Source organism: Falco punctatus (assembly GCF_963210335.1).
Source record: "Falco punctatus genome assembly, chromosome: 8".
NCBI lineage: Eukaryota > Metazoa > Chordata > Aves > Falconiformes > Falconidae > Falco > Falco punctatus.
In genome coordinates, this window is record NC_137588.1 from 62,961,869 (window position 1) to 62,981,075 (window position 19,207).

The 19,207-nt window shown below is 38.7% G+C and overlaps 1 protein-coding gene across 7 annotated transcripts in view; it reads right to left on the reverse strand.

Moving 5' to 3' along the window:
• Nucleotides 1-19,207, reverse strand: part of RAPGEF6 (Rap guanine nucleotide exchange factor 6) — a 133,045-nt gene that overhangs the window by 34,158 nt on the left and 79,680 nt on the right. For 5 of the 7 annotated variants that reach the window (XM_080400444.1, XM_080400447.1, XM_080400442.1 and 2 more), the window contains 12 exons: nucleotides 18,671-18,802; nucleotides 11,431-11,614; nucleotides 10,466-10,602; nucleotides 9,343-9,501; nucleotides 8,638-8,790; nucleotides 7,947-8,111; nucleotides 6,480-6,587; nucleotides 5,922-6,125; nucleotides 5,121-5,229; nucleotides 2,881-3,124; nucleotides 2,396-2,553; nucleotides 1,314-1,328 (listed from right to left, as the gene is read on the reverse strand). In XM_080400444.1, coding sequence (XP_080256570.1) covers nucleotides 1,314-1,328; nucleotides 2,396-2,553; nucleotides 2,881-3,124; nucleotides 5,121-5,229; nucleotides 5,922-6,125; nucleotides 6,480-6,587; nucleotides 7,947-8,111; nucleotides 8,638-8,790; nucleotides 9,343-9,501; nucleotides 10,466-10,602; nucleotides 11,431-11,614; nucleotides 18,671-18,802 — 1,768 coding nt within the window. The remainder of the gene's footprint in view (nucleotides 1-1,313; nucleotides 1,329-2,395; nucleotides 2,554-2,880; nucleotides 3,125-5,120; nucleotides 5,230-5,921; nucleotides 6,126-6,479; nucleotides 6,588-7,946; nucleotides 8,112-8,637; nucleotides 8,791-9,342; nucleotides 9,502-10,465; nucleotides 10,603-11,430; nucleotides 11,615-18,670; nucleotides 18,803-19,207) is intronic. The other 2 variants (XM_080400445.1, XM_080400443.1) reach the window with 1 other exon arrangement.

A 19,207-nucleotide genomic window follows, 5' to 3' on the forward strand; every position in this document is an offset into this window, starting at 1 on the left:
TGCGTGCCTCAGCAGCCTCCAGAACAGCCCTTCACTTCTGCCACCGTGACCTGACCGGCCTTCCACGGCCTCCGCAGGCAGTGCCACAGCCACGGAGAGAGGCACGCGACCCGCCACCCGAGGGGAGGCCCGGCTGGCCGGGCAGAGGGAGCCATCCCGCCAGGGGCCATCCTGGTCCTGCCAGCAGCAGCTCTGAGCACAGAGTTTTACATGCTGCTTACCCCATCACCTATATGTTTAATTTTTCCGCTGACAAAATCCCTTGCTTAAAGAAGAAACGAGTATCTCATTTAATGGGGCAGTGACCTTGGGGTTACTTTGCCTCGCATCAGGACTTAACGGTGCTATGGGGGCAAGCAGGAGGAACTTAGGGCAAAAAGTAAGCAGGTAATTTATGATCCAGCATCAAAAGTTTCCACCCATTGGAAAAAAGAAAGCCTCAGCATCAGCTGTAAATAAACTGGAAGATGGGAGAAAACGGGATGTTAAAAAAATAATCTGATTGAAAACTAATTCTACTAACAGTTTCACTATTATGACTATCACATTACCAGAATAGTCTCATTAGAAGTAATAAATATTACATACTGATTTCAGAGTGAAAGTGATGAAAATGACATATCGACTAATTAGGAAATGCCCGCACTCATAAAAATCATAATAAATCAACAGAAGAGACAAACATCTGTATCTTGGTACCAGCATACCCCAAAATCAGAACACATTCAAGGTATAAAGACAAAAACTGGAATGTAATTGTAGGGGAGGGAGAATCACCATGCAACCAAAATTTAGTAGAACTTGCAACAGACGAGGGAAACAATACAAGCACACATCTGCCTTCACAGTCTTTGCTTTTAGGCAGGTAAACATTAATAAAAATTATTTTCTTGTGCATTATTCAGCATTCAGTATTATTTGACAATACAAAACATTTCAAGTCTGCATGCGACAGAAAAAACAACTACAACAAACTACGCTATCATCTAAAATTCCAGTTTCTACACAACAGATGTAAGCAGTCCATTCCTTTAAAGCAAGGTCATAGAGATGCAAAGGAACCTGCCAAAGGTCATTCAGTGTCAGTGGCAGAAACAGGAATAAAATGCAGGTCCTCTGCCTCATCACAGCACTGTGCCCGTAGTAAAGGGAGCCTATGGATTTGTTTTATTTAAGGAAGATTACAGGGCATGGGACTATCTAATGGCCCAACAGTAATAACTATGCCAAATGCAACATATGAAAGTGTTAAGTTTAACAGGCAAGCCATGCAATATTAAGGTCTGCAGGATGCTATGCATCAGGATACTTACAGTAAAACCCAACAGCTGCGGGCAGGAAAAAAAGAAAAAACCGTCAACACCAAATCAAGATTTAGATGTTTATAATAAACTTATCAAGTACTGTTTGGTTTCTTTCTGAGTAGTACACTCAGAAATATTTTGGTTTTCTCTGCCATTCACAAATGACAGCCTTCTTGTTATAGGAAATGTTAAGTGAAGGTAAGAAGGACCAGTTATCAACATTTCATTTTATGCAGTAACTTCTATAGTATTAAACGAAGATTCTTGGGGAACACGTGTGTAGCTCTCACCTAGACAGCAGGAACCTGGATTTGCAGCAAGAACTTATTTGCTATGGATATTTATGCACTTGATAAGATATATATGTGTGCACGTCCCTTTTAAAGGGGAAATCTGCAAGTTTATATAAACACACATCATAGCCACAAGGCACTTTACAGATATGTAATTATGCACAGAACTTACACTTGAAACAGGCAAACAAGATTCTGACTGGACATGTTTACAGGCAGCTGCATATAACAACAAATGCCTCCTGCAGCCACCCCATAAACTACGTCCCTACAGTAATAGCAACGCAAGCATAGATTACACATCTCCAAACATTTTTCAGTTTTTCAGACATACAACTGATTATACATACTGTTTATAAAACACTGCTGCTTTGGTATGACAGCAGCCCTATTTTATCCACAAAACTGCTTGAAATAGAAATTCAAAGATGGTGGATGGACAAATCAAATCACGAGAAGCACCGGTATTGGGAAGAGATGACAAAAGAAAAGGGTGCAGACAAGGACAACCTGCTTCCACCAGAGCTCTGGTAAACTCCAGTAAATCAAAGACTCTCAGAGGTTGCAAAATACATTTCTGTGCAAAACCAAGCTAAATGCCACATTACGAAACAAGCAGACAAGAGAGGTTCAGGCAGTTTGGATTTTCAGCGAGTCTCCAGTTTGGACCTGTTAGAGCCACAGGATAGAACAGCTAACTGCACTCGGCACGTTTGATGCTGGGAAAAGATCAAATTTTCCCCTTGAACCAGCTCCCTTGTAATCATCCTGTAAATCAAGCTAATGCTGATGTTTTACCTGAAGGATTAGAGAAATCCAGAATGCTAGTTGTAGGCTGCAACAGGTCAGGGCTACTGGATGACAGTGTTCCTGGAATGGGCATGATGGCCAGGCTGTGTCTGCACTGCCGAGTCCCCACAATGCTGTCATCCTGCGACTGGCTCACGCTACCATCACTGCAAAACAATTTTGTTCCATTTATGTGCATTAAGCTCCTTATATTCATCTTGGGATGAATGAGACTAAGAAAAATAATGGCACTCTGATGTTTTAATTACATGTTGTAGGACAGGCTTTCAAAACAAGGACAGGGGAAAAACATTTGAAAGTGTTCGCTGGGAGAGAAAAGACATTTTGGTCTTGTTCTGCATTTATGGGTCAGATTTGTTGCATTTTTTAGAAAACATAAGCAACATGGACATAACGGCTGAAGATACTAAGCAAGCAAAATATAAGAACTTAATAAAGAACAATTACTTTTTGACCAGAAGAGTCTGACAAACCTGAACAGTTTTGGAGGCAAAATGCTGAATCGGGTCTTGTCTAAAATCTTCTTGATTCTGTTTCTCCCACCAGATACAGTGTTTGCTTTCATTTTCTTGTTTCCTTTTTCACGGGGAAACATCTGTTCCACATCGCCAGGCATATCTGGGATGGAATAACGGTTGGTTTTCTTTTCTGCAATTTTTGGAATATGTGGAATTCCATTTTTCTCTTGCCCTATCCTGCAGAGCAGCTCCTTAAACACTGTAGAAGAAGATACAATCATTGTGATTTCCCTTTGCACACTTAAAACTCCACAAAATTCTTCTTTCCCCTCAAACCTTTTGCTTCCCACCTCCCTGCAGAAAAAGTGAACCAAAAGAGTTACAAACCAGGCAATACATTGCATTTTGATTTTTATTCTAAGGGTGTGGGTCTTTTCCCATTGAGGTTTTATTTTTGATTACCTTGGCAGAAAAAACAACTGCTAAACATTCAATAAAAATGATCGAACAATCTGCGTAACTAATTTGAAATTAGCACGTATCACAGCCAGTTTAATAGACCTAGTCTACCATTCCCACATAGATAATAAGGAAACACTGTATTCACCACAAAAATAAATACACTACACAGTATGTATTTATGTAGGCTTTTTGTCTGCATCTTTTAGGTAACAGAGTGCAAATGCTTCCTTAAGAATAACTGCAAGGCAGACTGATATTTCCCATAAATGTCTTTGTTTGCTTTTAGTAATACTACTGAACAGAAGCTGCATCAAATTTCCTGTTGCATTTATCAAACTAAGCCAGTCTACTACCAGCACTGACGTTCCCCAAAGATGTAATTCCATGGAAAAGATAGTGGTTATGTTCTTTATGTTCCTTCCCATATATGAAAGGGGAAACCCTATTGGTCAAATTAGTTTATCAATACAAATTATTTTTTTTAGGATCTTTTAAAAACCTTTTTAAATCACGCAAGTCAGAAATTCAGTATTTTTCTGTCAGAAACATGGCGATATTCAAAGAATGCAGAACTGCACAGAGCAAATAACTCAGATTGTCCCTATCAGCAAGGCAACCAGGACTTTTCTGAACAGAAAGTCCCAGTCAAATTGCATGCTTCTATTATGTAATAAAATTTAAGGCTACCAGACTTCAAAGTATAGATTCCAATATAAAAATGGGAATTGTTCATTGTCAGCACAAGGCACTCAGCACTCAATTAAAAAGACAGGATAATAAGTATCACTGTCGGAAAAAACCTTCAAGACATGAATTCATTAAAATTTATCAGAGAAATCACCTTGAAATTGTATCAGCTAGCAGGAAGAGATTAGAATCTGCTCATAAATGTATGTTGCTTACATTTATAATAAAAATGAACAATCTATCACTGTCTCAGTTCTAGTTACGCTATATTTTATGTCACTCTTCATTAGTCTGGACCACTGGTTACTGTGGTGGTTTTACACTTCTGCGGAATTATGCTAATAAGCAATTACTAGGTTCTTGAAACTTTTTTACCAGCACAGCAATAAACAGAAAACAAGAATCGAAAAGAAAATCAATAGTGAACAAGGGTCAGTAAGGGGAGGCAGAAAGTAAGTAAAAGAAACCATCAGGTCGTGGATACAGCTACAGAGAACGGAGCTATCCTGTGCACAGTCTGGTTCTTTCTGTAGCTATGGTTATTTTATTGCCTGAACAGGATTCTGGAAAAAGAACAGATGATTTGACGGATATTTTAAAGAGGTATTTATGTGTTTATATTCACACTGACAATTGAAAATCAATATTTATGTGTCATACCACTTTTTATATCCCCTTTTCAATTTTAGATATAAAAGCAATTTATCCTATGGTTCTTACAGGCATTATAAAAAAAGTTTTACAAAAGCCCAGTTTTACATTTTTGCTTTTTCTTGGCAAATATATTTTGGTCCAGATCCCCGGCTCTGTTTCAGCCATATCGCATGAAGGGACAGTAAAGCCGCTTAAACAGTCATCTCAAGTAAAGAGCTGGCTGTGCTGGCTCCGTGCCACTCAACACGCAGCCCCTGGCACACAAGAACTTATCCAAGCAAACAGAGGCACGACGAGGGGATTTCTGCAGAACTTTTCACTCCTTAGTGCAAGTTGAAAAAAAAAAAAAAAAAAAAAAAAAAAAAAGGTGGAAACTTACTAAACTGCTAAAGCCAGAATGACTGCAGGTTTTCTTCACATACACAAAAATCTATCATATAAAGTCTACTTACCAAAAATGTTTGTTTTTACAGTAATGGAGAGATGAGTGTTGTTCCTTAAGATTTCCAGAGCTTTTACAAAGGTAATGTTCTCAAAATTTTGTCCATTTACTTCCATTATCTTTAGGGGGAAATAAAAATGGGACTATTAGGAGAACAACTGTTTGACAGACTTACAAATACAAAGGTGGCAATACAGGCACAGTAAGAACTTTCCAGAAGCTATCATACCATCTTTACAGCAGTTGTAGAATGAAGACATTCCTTATAAAATAACTATTTTCATCACGTCAGTTTAGTTACGTCCTGTAAACAAGCCAGGACCTCCATTTCTACCTGACAAATGCTTTAAGCAATTTGATTTTCTGTCTTAACATGACATTCTCACAATTAGGAACTGCGCTTGAATCAAGAAAGGTGGATCATGAACCACTGAACTGGTACTACACCAAAGGCCGAACCTTCACCCGGTGCAAACTGGTACTGCTCCACCAGCCCCAGTGCACTGGGATGATTCACATTTGGTGGGAATCAATCCAACCAACCAACCTGATGGCTTCAAGTTAACCACATCTCTGATCAAGAAGTTTCCTAGAATAATCACAGCTTGGTTTCTTTTCCCACTCTGTTTTTGAAGTATTTTGAAAACTATTTAATAGAAACCCATTTAACACATGTGACCTGAAGCTAAACCGTGGCACTGACAAGAGTATACTAAGCAGTAGCTTGCTTCAGTAAATAGCATAATCTTTTTGTCGAGAACACTACAGCTGGGTGAACCAGAATATTTTAAATTAACTTTATTCCTTTTACCTGATCACCACGCTTAAGTCCAGCTTCTGCTGCTTTACTGCCCGTTTCCACAGTCTCTACAAAAATACCGAAACCTTTGTCACTTCCTCCCAGGAGGCTGAAATACAGCGGCGAATCTCTAGAAGGTTTTTGCAGGGTAATTTGTCTCCATTTTGCTTTGGCAGCACAGGCAATATTCAGCAATCTGAGATGTCCTTTCATTTTCTGTAACAGAGGACAAAATGGAGCGCAATGTTTCTTTTACGAGAAATGGAAAAACAGTTGTGAAAAACACCCCAAGTGCCAGAAAAAGGACTTGATGCCATGTGTCCAAATCTTATTAAATAAAACTTGTCCTCTTTTGCAGTAATGCAAAAAGCACATAAACGAGTGCCCTACGTACTATTTTATACGGGCTTTATATCTGAATATATATCTAAGAACAAATACATCCATGTTAAAAGCCATCTATTAACTTTTAAAAATTGTAGATTACTATGCGTTATCCACTAGATATGTGACACTAGAAAATGAAAACATGGAGTATTAGAAGATAAGACATTCTTTTTTTGCTCCTACCGTATCTTCCAAGTTCTTTTCAAATTCTTCGAGAAATCGAGTCATAGCAGGATCTCCTTCAAAATCATTAAAATGGTTGTTCACCCACAGTAAGACCACTCTCGTAACCTGTAAAAAAAAAAAAACAAACCACCACAAAACCTCAAGGTGTATATAAATGTACCTATGATTATTCTCCTATAAGCTTTAATCTATAAGCAAAGAAGAATAGCACATGGCAGAATAACATGACAGATTACTGCATCTGTTAACAAAGAGAAGCAGAAGACACTTACACTTGAAATAATCTCTTTTCTGTTACTTGAGGAAACAAATGAAAAATAAAAACTCCAACGTTTCTGTACTTAACTGGCACTTACTGGTGCACAAATCCACCTTCAGTTAACTCTTCCTTGTGCTGTTTATAAAACTTACCTTTTTAAAGCAGCCTAATGATCTCCTTATAGAAAGTTCTAGGAAGTATGCTGTGATAATAATGAGCTTTCTTTTAAGAACTTTCAGTGAAATATTCATATTGCTTTTCTATGTGCTACAGAGTTACTACCATTCATTATAAAGTCAGTCTGACAACTCTTTTATCCATCCACGTTATAAAAATAAAATAAAATAAAAAAAAACCCACGGTTTGTCTACAGCATTTTCTCTTCTAAAAATAAGCAATTTCCTCTTATTTGCTGAGACTGTTTTGGTTTGGCTTCCTTTTCTTAAAAAACAGTAGTTGCCAAAATGAACTGCATGGAAAAAGCAAAGAAGAGAAGCAGTATCCACACGAAAGACCCCAGACAATTTCCTACGCAAAAACCCCCAACATTTTGATAGTCTGTTGGGTTTCCTTCAGCTCAAAGCTAGAACACATAAAACTGCTGGCTAAAAACTTTACTGCCATAATTTTCAACAAATTAGGTATGGATACAAGTTACAGACTACGAACATTTTTCATATGTACGTGCATATATTTACACAGAGTTAAACCTGGTTCTATTTATGGAAACATTTTTATCAACTGCACCTGTCTTGAGCAGAGTTTATTTTAAGTACAGAGTTTGTAATAAGCTGCTCAAACAGAATGTGCTCAATACACCTAAAAGCTCTACAGTAGAAAATTATGGCAAGCACAATGCTGTTGTGAAAAGAAAGACTGTATGTTCAAGAGATCATGAACACAATTTTCCTGAATTTCTAGGAAAAAAGGATTTCAGAGACTGACATTTGCACCTTTAAAATAAAGAGAAAGCAGTATTTATCATTCTGTAGAAGAGAAACTGTGTCACAACAAAATTAGGATAGTACACTATACACAGACAACACACTGTAGGATCCTTTCTTGATACTAGAGAAAAATCACTTTGCATTAAAATAGTTCATATAAAATAGCTGGACCATAACCCTAGTTTATCAGCAATACAAAAAGGAATCAATTTGGAGATATTTTCACCAGAAATACTAATATCTTAGACTCAAACTAACCTTATCCCTGAGACTGTCCACTGTGAACCACTCCAAGAGTTTATTTCCAACTTCCAGGGGGCTTGTTAGAAATGTTCTGTACGTCAAAAGGAAATCTTCGATGTAGGTTGGATCCACAATAGAATGTTCTTCTATTAAGTGCATGATGAGTCGCTCAGGTGTTGCCTTAAAAAATTAAATACAAAAAAATAACTGGTATCTCCCATCACTATCTCTCCCTAGAGAGTTTCTTAACATAAAACCATGTGAACAATATATTCCCTTTTTGCTTTGTCAGTTATGGCCAGCTTAGGAGAAAACACACTAATATGTTTAAATCAAATCTTCATGCTTCCCTTGGACCAGAAGTTTTGTACAGGTAAGCCCTGACTAAAACAATTAGTAACTTCCCTTAATTTTATTTTTAACAAACAGTTTAAGTTCCTCTTCCAGATTACAAAGAAACAGGTCAATACAAAACGATGCACAAAGGGTGCTCCCAAAACAAAAACCAATATATGTACTGAACAGGTCTATCTTTATTAAAAGGGAGATGGAAGTAAACTTGTAAAATAATATAAATGCCTTCCAATCAAATTTTTTGGCTCAAGAAAGACAGAACTGAGTATGCACTCTAGATACAAACCAAAACTGTATTTATTTACTAATAAAGGTTTCATAGATGAACGGCAAGCACAAAAAATAAATTCACCTTGATAACTATGTGTCCTTTTCTGGTTCCACTGCGATCCAGCTCCCTGTGCTCCTTTACCATAACAATTTCTCCTTCTTCCTCCACTTTATGAGTGTTTTTTTCCACGTGGTTCAGAATCCTCCAGTAGTCTTGCTGGGCTATACACACAAACTGCCCCCGAACAACATGGGATTGTTAATGAACACCCAGAACATGACTGCATCCCCATCTCTGCGCTGCTTTGGCACAGTCACAACAGCACAGCATTTGATACCAACTCCACTCTGTTCTACCCAATTACACGAGAGAGGAGGTTAGAAACAGAAGACAAACAGAACTGGTCACCTTCCTGTATCTCCAAAAGGTTGTTCAAATGGGCTAAACATACAGAGGACAAAGCCTTGAGAAGTGCAAATGGGTATTTTCTGTTTATGTGTTCTTACTGCATGTCAATCATACACACAGCCTGACTGGGTGGACCAAGCTTACATTTCAGCACAAAGCAGAAGTTCCCGTTTCTCACATTAACAGCAGTGTGAAATAAATCTCAGCTACTAAACAACGTGCAACTAACTCCACATGAGCAGAGCCCCTGACCCATTAAATACCAACCTCCTTTTTCCTGCTCCTGGAATAAAGGTCATGCCTTAAGGTGAAAGTAGTCTGTTTTCTTTTATTAGGTGCTTAAAAATAGGAGGTAGTTGTATAGAATTGTAATCTTACCTGACAATCATCTACTTTGGTTCTGACCACTCCATTCATGTACTGTTTGTCCAGAGAGGGAGTAATCCCAAAACTATTTCCCATACAGAGACTCTCACTCTTCCCATCAGGATAGCTGATCTCCACTGTGCCATTTAAAATAACATACCAAGAATCGAGCTAGAGGATGTAATAAACAAATTTAAGATGTGAAGCTAATTCAACAACTTTTATAAACCACTCCAATGCTCTTATCTCTGAAAGGCTTATTCTTGCAATCTCGTTTGTTGTCGACACAGTTTTACAACATTCAGCTCGCTAAAAAGGTGCACTGTAAGGCAACCAATAAAGATGACTAGAACAACAACGCTTTTCAGCATTCTTCGTTCATTTCAGAACTAATTCACTAGGGAAAAATGTCGATTAATAGATTGCTTTTTTAATCAGCAGGCTAATTGCTACAATAGATTTATGTCATTTAGTGAGAATGAACACTCTTCCCCTGGGTAGCTGTCTGGTCACTGTCAGGAACAAGAGTCTACCCAGTCCTCTTGGGGACAGGACCTGCTATGGCCATTCCAGATGGCTTGATTCAAGGACAGAGAGAGATTTCAAGATCGTGATTCAGAGCACCCGTGTTGGGAGCCTGACCACAGGCCGAGCTGATCATCTGTCTCCTCCCACTGAATACACACAGAAATTGCTCCTAATTTAGACATTTGTTATAACACCTACATTGTTGGGCAAGGATACCTCCCCATGTCAGTATTTAAACAAATGACATTTTAAGAAGTGAGCTATTTTGCCAATGGAAAATATGCATTCTTCTATGTCAATGATCTTGGAAATAAACTCCTCAAGATGTCAGCACCTACCAGATAACACCACGTTGAATGCTCGTTTAGATCTATACTTGGTCAAGTTGAAGTCTTGAACAAGACAGTAACACAGAGCTAGACTCTCCCAAAAGGATGGGCTAAGGTTCGGGGATTTTGGATACGGGTTACGGTGAGAGAAGAATTCTGACTTTCAGATGTGGGAGAGGTGCGGAGATGGGAAAACAATTTTCCAGCCCTTCACACCCAGATGCCCTTGCTAACCCACTGCCTATAGCACTCAAATTGTGCTGTAAGCAGTAACTTACTTCTTGGCCGTCTTCAAGTATGATGGCTCCTGCTTGCTCTACTACTTCAAATATCATCACTGAGCAAAGCTCTCTTCTCACAGACATAGTCATGTTTGCAAAGGCAGGGAGTTGATGCATAAATTCCAGTAATTGCTCTGTTAAGACAAAGGGAACAATGGTATGAAGACTGCAAGGCCCAGGGGTTCCTTAGATACTTTACCCTCCACAGGTATATTAAATTTCAGTTAAATTCATGGGGAAAATTGCTCAGTGGTGTTACAATCGCCATTAGTGCCTGTGGCTAAATGAGCCCAGTATGAGTTTTGTCATCAACAACCAGAACTTAGCTCTACAGTCTTGATCACGTTCTGATTGACTCTTAGGGCAGCAGTCTAGCTAGGCTGTAAAAGCACTTCAGCTCCAAACATTTAGAAAAATTAAAAATGTCCTAACAGTACAGTAATTATAAGCTTGATAGAAGCATAAAATGTTTAGAGAAATAATTTCAAGTATAGCATAATGCAAATTCTACTATTAAAACTAATGCCAATTTCTAGTTAAACACTGAAGTTAGTTATTTTCAACTTAAATGTTTTGCAGGTTACAATTAAGTATATCTATACTGCTGTAATGGTACGTTCTCTGACATTTAATAACTAATTAAACCGTTTCAGGCAGTCAAAATTACCTTGCTACCTATCCCTCCCTTACATCAACACGTAACAATGACTATAATACTTAACATCTTAAGTATCTCAAAGACTGTTCTTTAAAAATACTTAAGTTTCGCAGAACACTCTCTCAGATAGTAAAGAGGAGAAATCATTCAATTAACAGTAGCGCTAGACCAAAGCGATCTCTGGAAGGCATCATTGCTCAAGGGGTTATACATCTATCTAACTCATTAAACAGTTCTCAGATGTGCTTCTCTTACAGATGTTACACAATATATGTTTACATTAAGATTTTTTTTTCCTCCTCACCAATATCATCATCAGTTTTATCTGCAGGCTCTTTCTCAAGGCACTCCCGTACAACATCTCGCCCTAGAAGAGGATCTGAAGTTCTGTCAATATCTTCATCCTCCTCCTCTTCTTCATCTTCAGAGTCTACAGGTGCTTCTGGAAGACCTGTTAAATCAACATCTCCCATCTCGCTTTCCGTAGCCTACAAAGAAAACATCCATCAGACAAAGAGTTCAGCGTCTTCAGTTTAATGATTTATGGTCTTAGGTAGCTAATACAACAAAAGAAATTCTGTGACCAACAATTCAAGCTAAAAATTGTAAAAACTGTCATTTCCGAACACTACAAAAAACATGTTAGGCTGAAATCTACAGTTACAAGACAGCACAACTACATACCATTGGCATAAAGCAACATCACGCTACCGGCACTACGATCACAAGTTCCGAAAGCAAAATTAACATAATGAGACATTTGTTCTCTGCCTTTACTTACATCCCTCTCCACCTCCAATGACAGGCAACATAAACCCCTCAACATTAACCATGTGACACAGGAAAAAACAAAGCAGATTGAGCGGCTAAAATAAAAGGGATTTGACCTTATTTTTAATTTTGGTATCATAACATGGATTTGAATCCTGGCATAGAGCAACTACGTCAGGTAGAGTGTATCAGCTGGGGGGGGGCTGGGGGGGATAAGGATGACTATCCTTCTAATCTGGCTGATTCTTAATTTACAGCATTTACTCCTTCTTGTGAATTCATGTAAACAAAATTGTTTTCCACGATTTGAGAGTCTGTATTATTAATGAAGTAACAATATAAGTCAGTAATACCACTGGTTACCCAATGCCTGTAGACACATTTCTACTGCCATCAATAGATGGCAATATAGACATCACACTGAGCAGATCCATGAAGCAGCGGTGAAAGAGAATGCAATGCTGGCAACAAAAACCAGAATTGCATAGGAATAATTTGAAATAATGCCTTATGTAAAGTTTAAATGATGTTATTGCATGAAAATAACTTTCCAAACAGATGGAAGGCGAAAAAAAAAAAAAAAAGTAGTTTCAAATTTTCATTTTCTACAGAGTAGCTGCTCACTTTTTTTTAACTTTAAGCCAGCATGTAAATCATTTTTCTGTTTAAATTCAAAAATTTGAACAACAAGATATGTCATTGAGAATTGGAAGGCAATTATATAGACTTGCAGAAAATTGAGGTTTTTTTTTTTAAATGAACACATTTACAATATTCACTTTCACTTTAAAATAAATCCTTGAGATTTTACAAAAACGCTGAACACCTCAAATACTCTGCATGCTCACAATACCTCCTGTCCAACCCAACTCTGAACACTTCCAGTGACGGACAGCACTTCTGTGGGCAGCCTGTTCCAGTGCCTTGCTACCCAAAAAGGAAGAATTTTGTAAAAAATGTCTTCATTTTATCTAAGCTAAATGTACTCTTTTTCAATTTGAAATGGTTGCCCCTTGTCCAGTCACTACAGGCCCTGGTAAAAAGTCCTTCTTATAAGGCCCCTTTAAGTACTGCCAGGCTGCAATAAGGTCTTCCCGGAGCCTTATTCCCTTTTCTCCAGTCGCTGGGGGCTCACCTTACTCCCATCACTTCTTAAGTGAGACCAGAGTCCCTCGGCAGCTGCATCAGCCACCCCCTTGGGACCCCGGGACGCATTCATTGGGTCCCACACACTTATCTACGTTTGGGTTCCTCAGGAGGTCTCAAACCTCATCTTCTCCTACCACGGGAAGGACTTTGTTCCCCTAGTCCCTGTCCTGGGGTTGGGAAGAGCAACTACCAGTGAAAACCAAGACAGCAACAAAAATCATTGCATGTCTCAGCTTTCTCCATGTCACTAGTCTTTATTTACAGCGGGGAGGGGAATACATTTTCTTTAATCTTCTTTTTCTGACGAATGTGCCCACAGAAGCCCTAAACCCAGCTCCAGCTGAGCCCTACCTCTCCTGATCCAGGCAGTGCCCCATATTCCTCCCAGGAGACACATCCCTGGCTCCACTGTACACATTTCCCTCGCCCGCTTTAGTTTGATGAGGAGGTCCTTGCTCAGCCATACTGGTCTCCTGCCTTCCTTGCCTCATAAAAAACTAACACTCATTTTAAGTGATTTAATCACAGCAGACTGCACCGCCTCCCTCCACCTTCCTACACGCTCCACGCTGATGGGCTAACGCGAGCCCCAGCACCCCCCCAGATGAGCAGGATTCCCTTCTTTCACTGGGCAGAAAAACACTGGGGTTTAGATATAACCTTGGACCTGTCAGCTTGTCCTCGCTTCAATAATTAGCCAGCAAACCTAATACATACGGTTTAAATGATTTCACATAAATATTTCTTTCAGAGGAGAGTAACAATATATATAGGGTTAAACCTGTTTTACATTACATCACTTTACTGGCTTATGTAGCTCACATTAACAGTTTTGGAATTAAGCCCAAGTGCAAATTGTGCTTGGAGAGTCTCAGCAACACATGATCCGTACAGCATTTTATTCAAGGACTTTTCTAGCATTTCTTCATCTAAATAGACACAATTTAGATCAACTTCTCCAGGCACAGTAAGACAGACTACAGTACTAATTCCCACTTTGATAGCTTCAAGCTGAGCTAACAGAACTGAGGCTACAGGTTCTACAGAAAACAGATTCTTTAAAGTTTTCACTGTATATCCTATAGAGAGCCATAACTAAATGTTCTTTTTTCTTGATAAGTCAGTTATAATTTGATCAAGCTATGAAGTAAGAGATGGTCCTCAAACTGTTTCAAAGATTACGTGCAGAAGGCTGCCAAAACGCTGGCAGGTCAGGCAGTGCTGGAAGGAACAGGAAGGATTTTGCTCATAAAGCTGTCTGCAGAAGTAGCTGCTCTTCCCAAGCACGATGCCCCAGCTGTTTCCATTATCAAATATCAAAATCATTCTTAACAGAAACATTTATGAACTACTAATTTACAAAATGAAACCAGAAGCTGCAATCCTCAAATCCTACACAAATATGGATTTCCAGCATTGGGTCTATAGAGCAAGAATATCTGTTGAGAAGGTAGCAGGAACAGACTCAAATGGCATGTCACACAGATCATCCGGGAAGTTAGCACCCGATTACTGTCAAAACGTTTGTTTGCTATTTTAAAAATCGTACTATTATTACTCTACATATAGCACTGCAAATTTTGCCAAGTAACATGTTTTAGCTATGTGTGCCAAATGTTGATCATGGAGATCTCCTGTGCACTGACCTAGGCTTTGGAAGCCGAAGACGTAAGAACTAGCCCTTGCAAGGTTTTGGTGATAATAATACAGATTCCACTAGAATGTGTGCCAGAAACATATGCTGACAGAAATAAAAAACAACTATTAAATATGCCTCACAGAAAAGGTTTCCTGCGCCATAACTCCATATGATAACGGGGGTGCTGGTGGACAAGAAGCTCAGCATGACCGGGCACCGTGCGCCCGCAGCCCAGCGAGGCACCCACCCCGGGCTGCGTCCCCAGCAGCGTGGCCAGCAGGCGAGGGGGGGGATTCGCCCCCTCTGCTCCGCTCTGCTGAGATGCCCCTGCAGCGCTGCGTCCAGCTCGGGGGCTCCAGCATAGGCAGGACACAGACCTGCTGGAGCAAGGCTTTTTCCCCCTCACTCATGTCAATTCTGTCAGGGGAAAAATGTGCAAGCCTTCTTTCAGAACTGATAGAAGAAAAAAAAAAAAAAAAAAAAAAAAAACAACAAAAAAAAAACCAACCCAGAAAGGCCCATTCCCTGATGTGTATTTTCTAGATAATCTATTTTAATATCAAAACCTTAACCACAACTGGAATTATTGCTGGGCAATAACGTTGCTGTCCACAAATAGTTTATAATGACAAAGTGATAAATGAAAGATGGGGGGCCGTGAAAAATGGAGAAAAACTTCAAGCACATCACTGGCAGAACTAAACAGATAAGAAAAAATAGATGCAAATTGTTTGGCCATTAAGAGAACAGCATTGCAAGCTGTTGATACAGGAACTAATTTATTATAGAAGTGAGATCCTACCCACCTACATCTAGAGATATGATCTGGATTACTTCTGTTATCCTGGCTGGCCACCTTAAAGCCTGTCCTGTGAAAGATGCTTTCACTCTGTAATACCTGCTGAATTATCTGTCCCTGAGGACACCTACCACAGGTCAAAGCAGCTCTATAATCCCTCATTTCAACCTCTGCATACATAACCATGCAGCTTCCCCTACTTGTGTCTAAACATCGTAGATCTGAACAACAACTTGTTTTAAAAATTGTAGAGAATAACGTTTTTTTCCTATGTTTAAAAAAAAAAAAAACCCCAAAACAAAACACAAAAGAAAGGGTCTACAGCCTAACAGAAAAATAACTGCTCTGCAGTATTCCAAGCAAGCTGGACTTTGCAATACATAAATTTAGAAATTTTACCACAAAAATACTAAAAGCTCCAACAGGGAGCAGTAACAGTATGTGAGAAGGGAGAAAAATACCTTCATAAATGTATTTTCGCAAGTTTCTGCGACTAACTGAGGATTTAATACAATGTGTTCGACAGCAGTGCTTAAAAGGCAGGACCCCTTTGCTGCTGATCTCACTTGAAGCTTTATGTTCTTCGTTTCCTGTTTAACATCCTAGACTGAGGCAGCTGGAACAAGTGAAACCTCATTTCAACACTACGGATTAATATAGTGTACACAGATGAACACAAACCCTTTCCAAATCCTAATAAACATTTGTTTCGTTCTTCGGTCCTACCATTCTAACCGTATTTTCCTATTCTGGAATTATGTTTGCACTACTTGCTGTAAAAATTAATGTTAAGATACCATTAATTCAAAAGGTTATTTCAAGGCTACATTAATCAAAGTTATTCAAAAGTGCTTTCCTCTGCTGACATTAATGATACTTCTAGAGACTTTGGCATGCAATAGATACAAAGCTGACTGCAAATCCAAAAGCAAAGCATCATTTTTCAAATACTTCATGAAAAGCTGTATATTAATGTACCAAAAATGCTTTCAGCTACTGAGCCAATACCTTATACTCAAAATGTAGGTTTATTGTGTATCAGAGTCACTCTGCCTTAAAAATATCATGATGAATATTGGGGGTAACACTTCTCTTTTTCTTTCAGATCACAAAATCTGTCTATATTGGTGTCTCACTGCAATATAATGCTATGTTAAACACTGTGCCACGATGTTATTACTATCCATGCACTTCTGACTGCATGACAAACTGGAAGAGACTTCTCCAAAACCATGATAGCTATCACAGTAAAGCCCATAAAATATCCAGCATCTTTTAGCAGGTTACTGTTTGCACATTATGCCTACAAGAACAAGATACAAAAAATCCACTAAAAAATAAGAAAGAGGGATGGAATGTGAACCCACAACAGACAGTGGGTTGTTGGGGTTTGTTCCCCTCTCACGTCATGCCTGTTACACATCTTACCTTAATCCACAGTTTATCAAATGCTTGATTGTCCAACATTATCTGTCAGGATTAATGACCCTGTAGCTATGATCGTACATTGCTGTAGCGTTATCTTTGAAGATCTCACATGAGTCTAACAGTGGTGACCTGCCTCAGACATCACCCCAGCTGGCCAAATGTTCTTAGCAAAATTTACAGATGTGCATGTTCCCTTCAGGATGCAAAAAACACATGGGCTAATGTCACTGAAAGGGAGATTCCTACCTGAGAGATTCTCACACTCTTAAAAATCAATAGCAAACCTGCAGTCATTTTCACATTAATAAATTAAAAATTCTGTAGGGTACAAAAAGAAAAAAAAACCACACCACACAGTTCACCACTGTTTATTTGCCACAGTGCATATAAACATGCTGCTCCATTATTTATATAATTTTTATTTGTTTAGCAATTACACTCTTTGGCATTTTCTGAAGAGTAGACATAAGCAAATGCAGTTAACCACACATAACAGACTATTCACTCATTACTAGAACATTTTTCGTTATCAATAATATATTTTAAGTGCTTTTCACTTAGAGCAACCTTTCCAGACTACTCAGGTAGACAAGCAGGCTGATGACGGTCAGGAAAACTGTCTGTCAGCATCCTCATACCTTGGAATGCTAAGATACAATACACAGACAAGGTCTGGTGACTCTGACTAAACCAATTCTGTTGACTCAGAAAATATATATATAAAAAAAAAAAAAAAAAAAAGAAAAATCAGATACAAAACGTCTTCCAGCACTGCCTGTCAGAAATCAGAGAATTCACGAAACATTTCTTTCGAAAAGACTCTCTCAGGCATGCAAGCTACTCCTGACCTAGCTGGCAGCAAGCAGATCTAGAGTAGTCAGGTAACATATTAAATAGGACAAAAATGCAGAGACACACTTAAGGTTCTAAAAGGATTTTTGCTTTTAATGCTTTAAAGTTACCTAGCAATACTTTGCTGTGAATAGATACATACCACTAACTTGTTTCCAGTATAGAAATTGTACCCAGTCAGTAGCCGAGGAAAGGGAACATGTCTAAAATCAAGTTACAATACATAGTGCTCAACAGTTGCTAGTGGTCAGATTTCAACTCGAAAGTGGAAAAGCTGTGAAATTACCAATGAACACAAACCCAAGATGAGCATCCTCATCAACCAGAACAACAACAACAAAAAAAAAGGCACAAAAAAAACCCCAACAAAACCCCCATGGACTAGCACTGCAATGTGACATGAGACAGGTAACTTATGAAGTATATTATCTGTAAATACATGAAAGCTATCTCTGGATTTCAGACAACTTCTATTCTCAGCAAGCAACACTAGAATTTCCACAGTCAATTAGTGCAGAGAGTGTGTTTATTACCATGCTTTTGTTTGCAGAACAGAACATCTGTTATTAACAATAAATACAAATAATCAAGGAAGGTATTTGAAACACAAGAATGATTTCATGAAATCTGTTCCACTTTAGAAAGAAGGAAAATGATCCCATAAATCATCAAATGTGGTTTTTTAAAGCCACAGCACACTTGTTGGTACATAAAGATGTAAAAAGCAACAAGAGCAGCTTTACAAGGAGTTTGTTTCACTTCTGTGTGGCTGTGGAGGCAGCAAGTCACACGAGCAACACAGGGATATGCAGAAGCATCAAAAGGGCAAGTCCTGGATAAGGGGCAACTGTTTGTGGCATGTTTAACATCAAGGAAGGAAAAAATAAGAAACAAATGCAATTTTACCTGATAAATATCAGACAGGCTGCTACTCCCAGAATCACTCGCGATGCTACATCCCGACTGGCTTGAAGGGACATGAGTCACCTGAGGATGAGGATTGTCGGTAAGATGCATCTTGGTAAGGTCAGCTGGAAGCTGTGAACAAAATGGATTTAGGGAAGGTAAGAAAAAGAAAAGAAAACGGGCTGTGTAAGTCTGACCTGAAGACATATTCATAAAGTTATTCATACTCATGAAGTTATTCATAAAACTTGTTACACGTTTGAATATCCATCTGTAAGTTGACACACATTTTGAGAAAAAGCTAATTTAGACTAAGCTTGCCCAATCACACTTCAGATTCTATATGACTGATAAAAAATGATACACCTCTCTATAAAGCAAAGGTCCAGCCTCTTTACAGCTAATGGATACACACCAACAAGATTAAGAGCAAATAAGATGACAAATAGATGATGCCAGCCAAATAGCCTACAGTCTTAAACATTAGCTTCTGTTGCAATCCAATATGATGCAGGATTCCTGCTCCTAAATTCAATT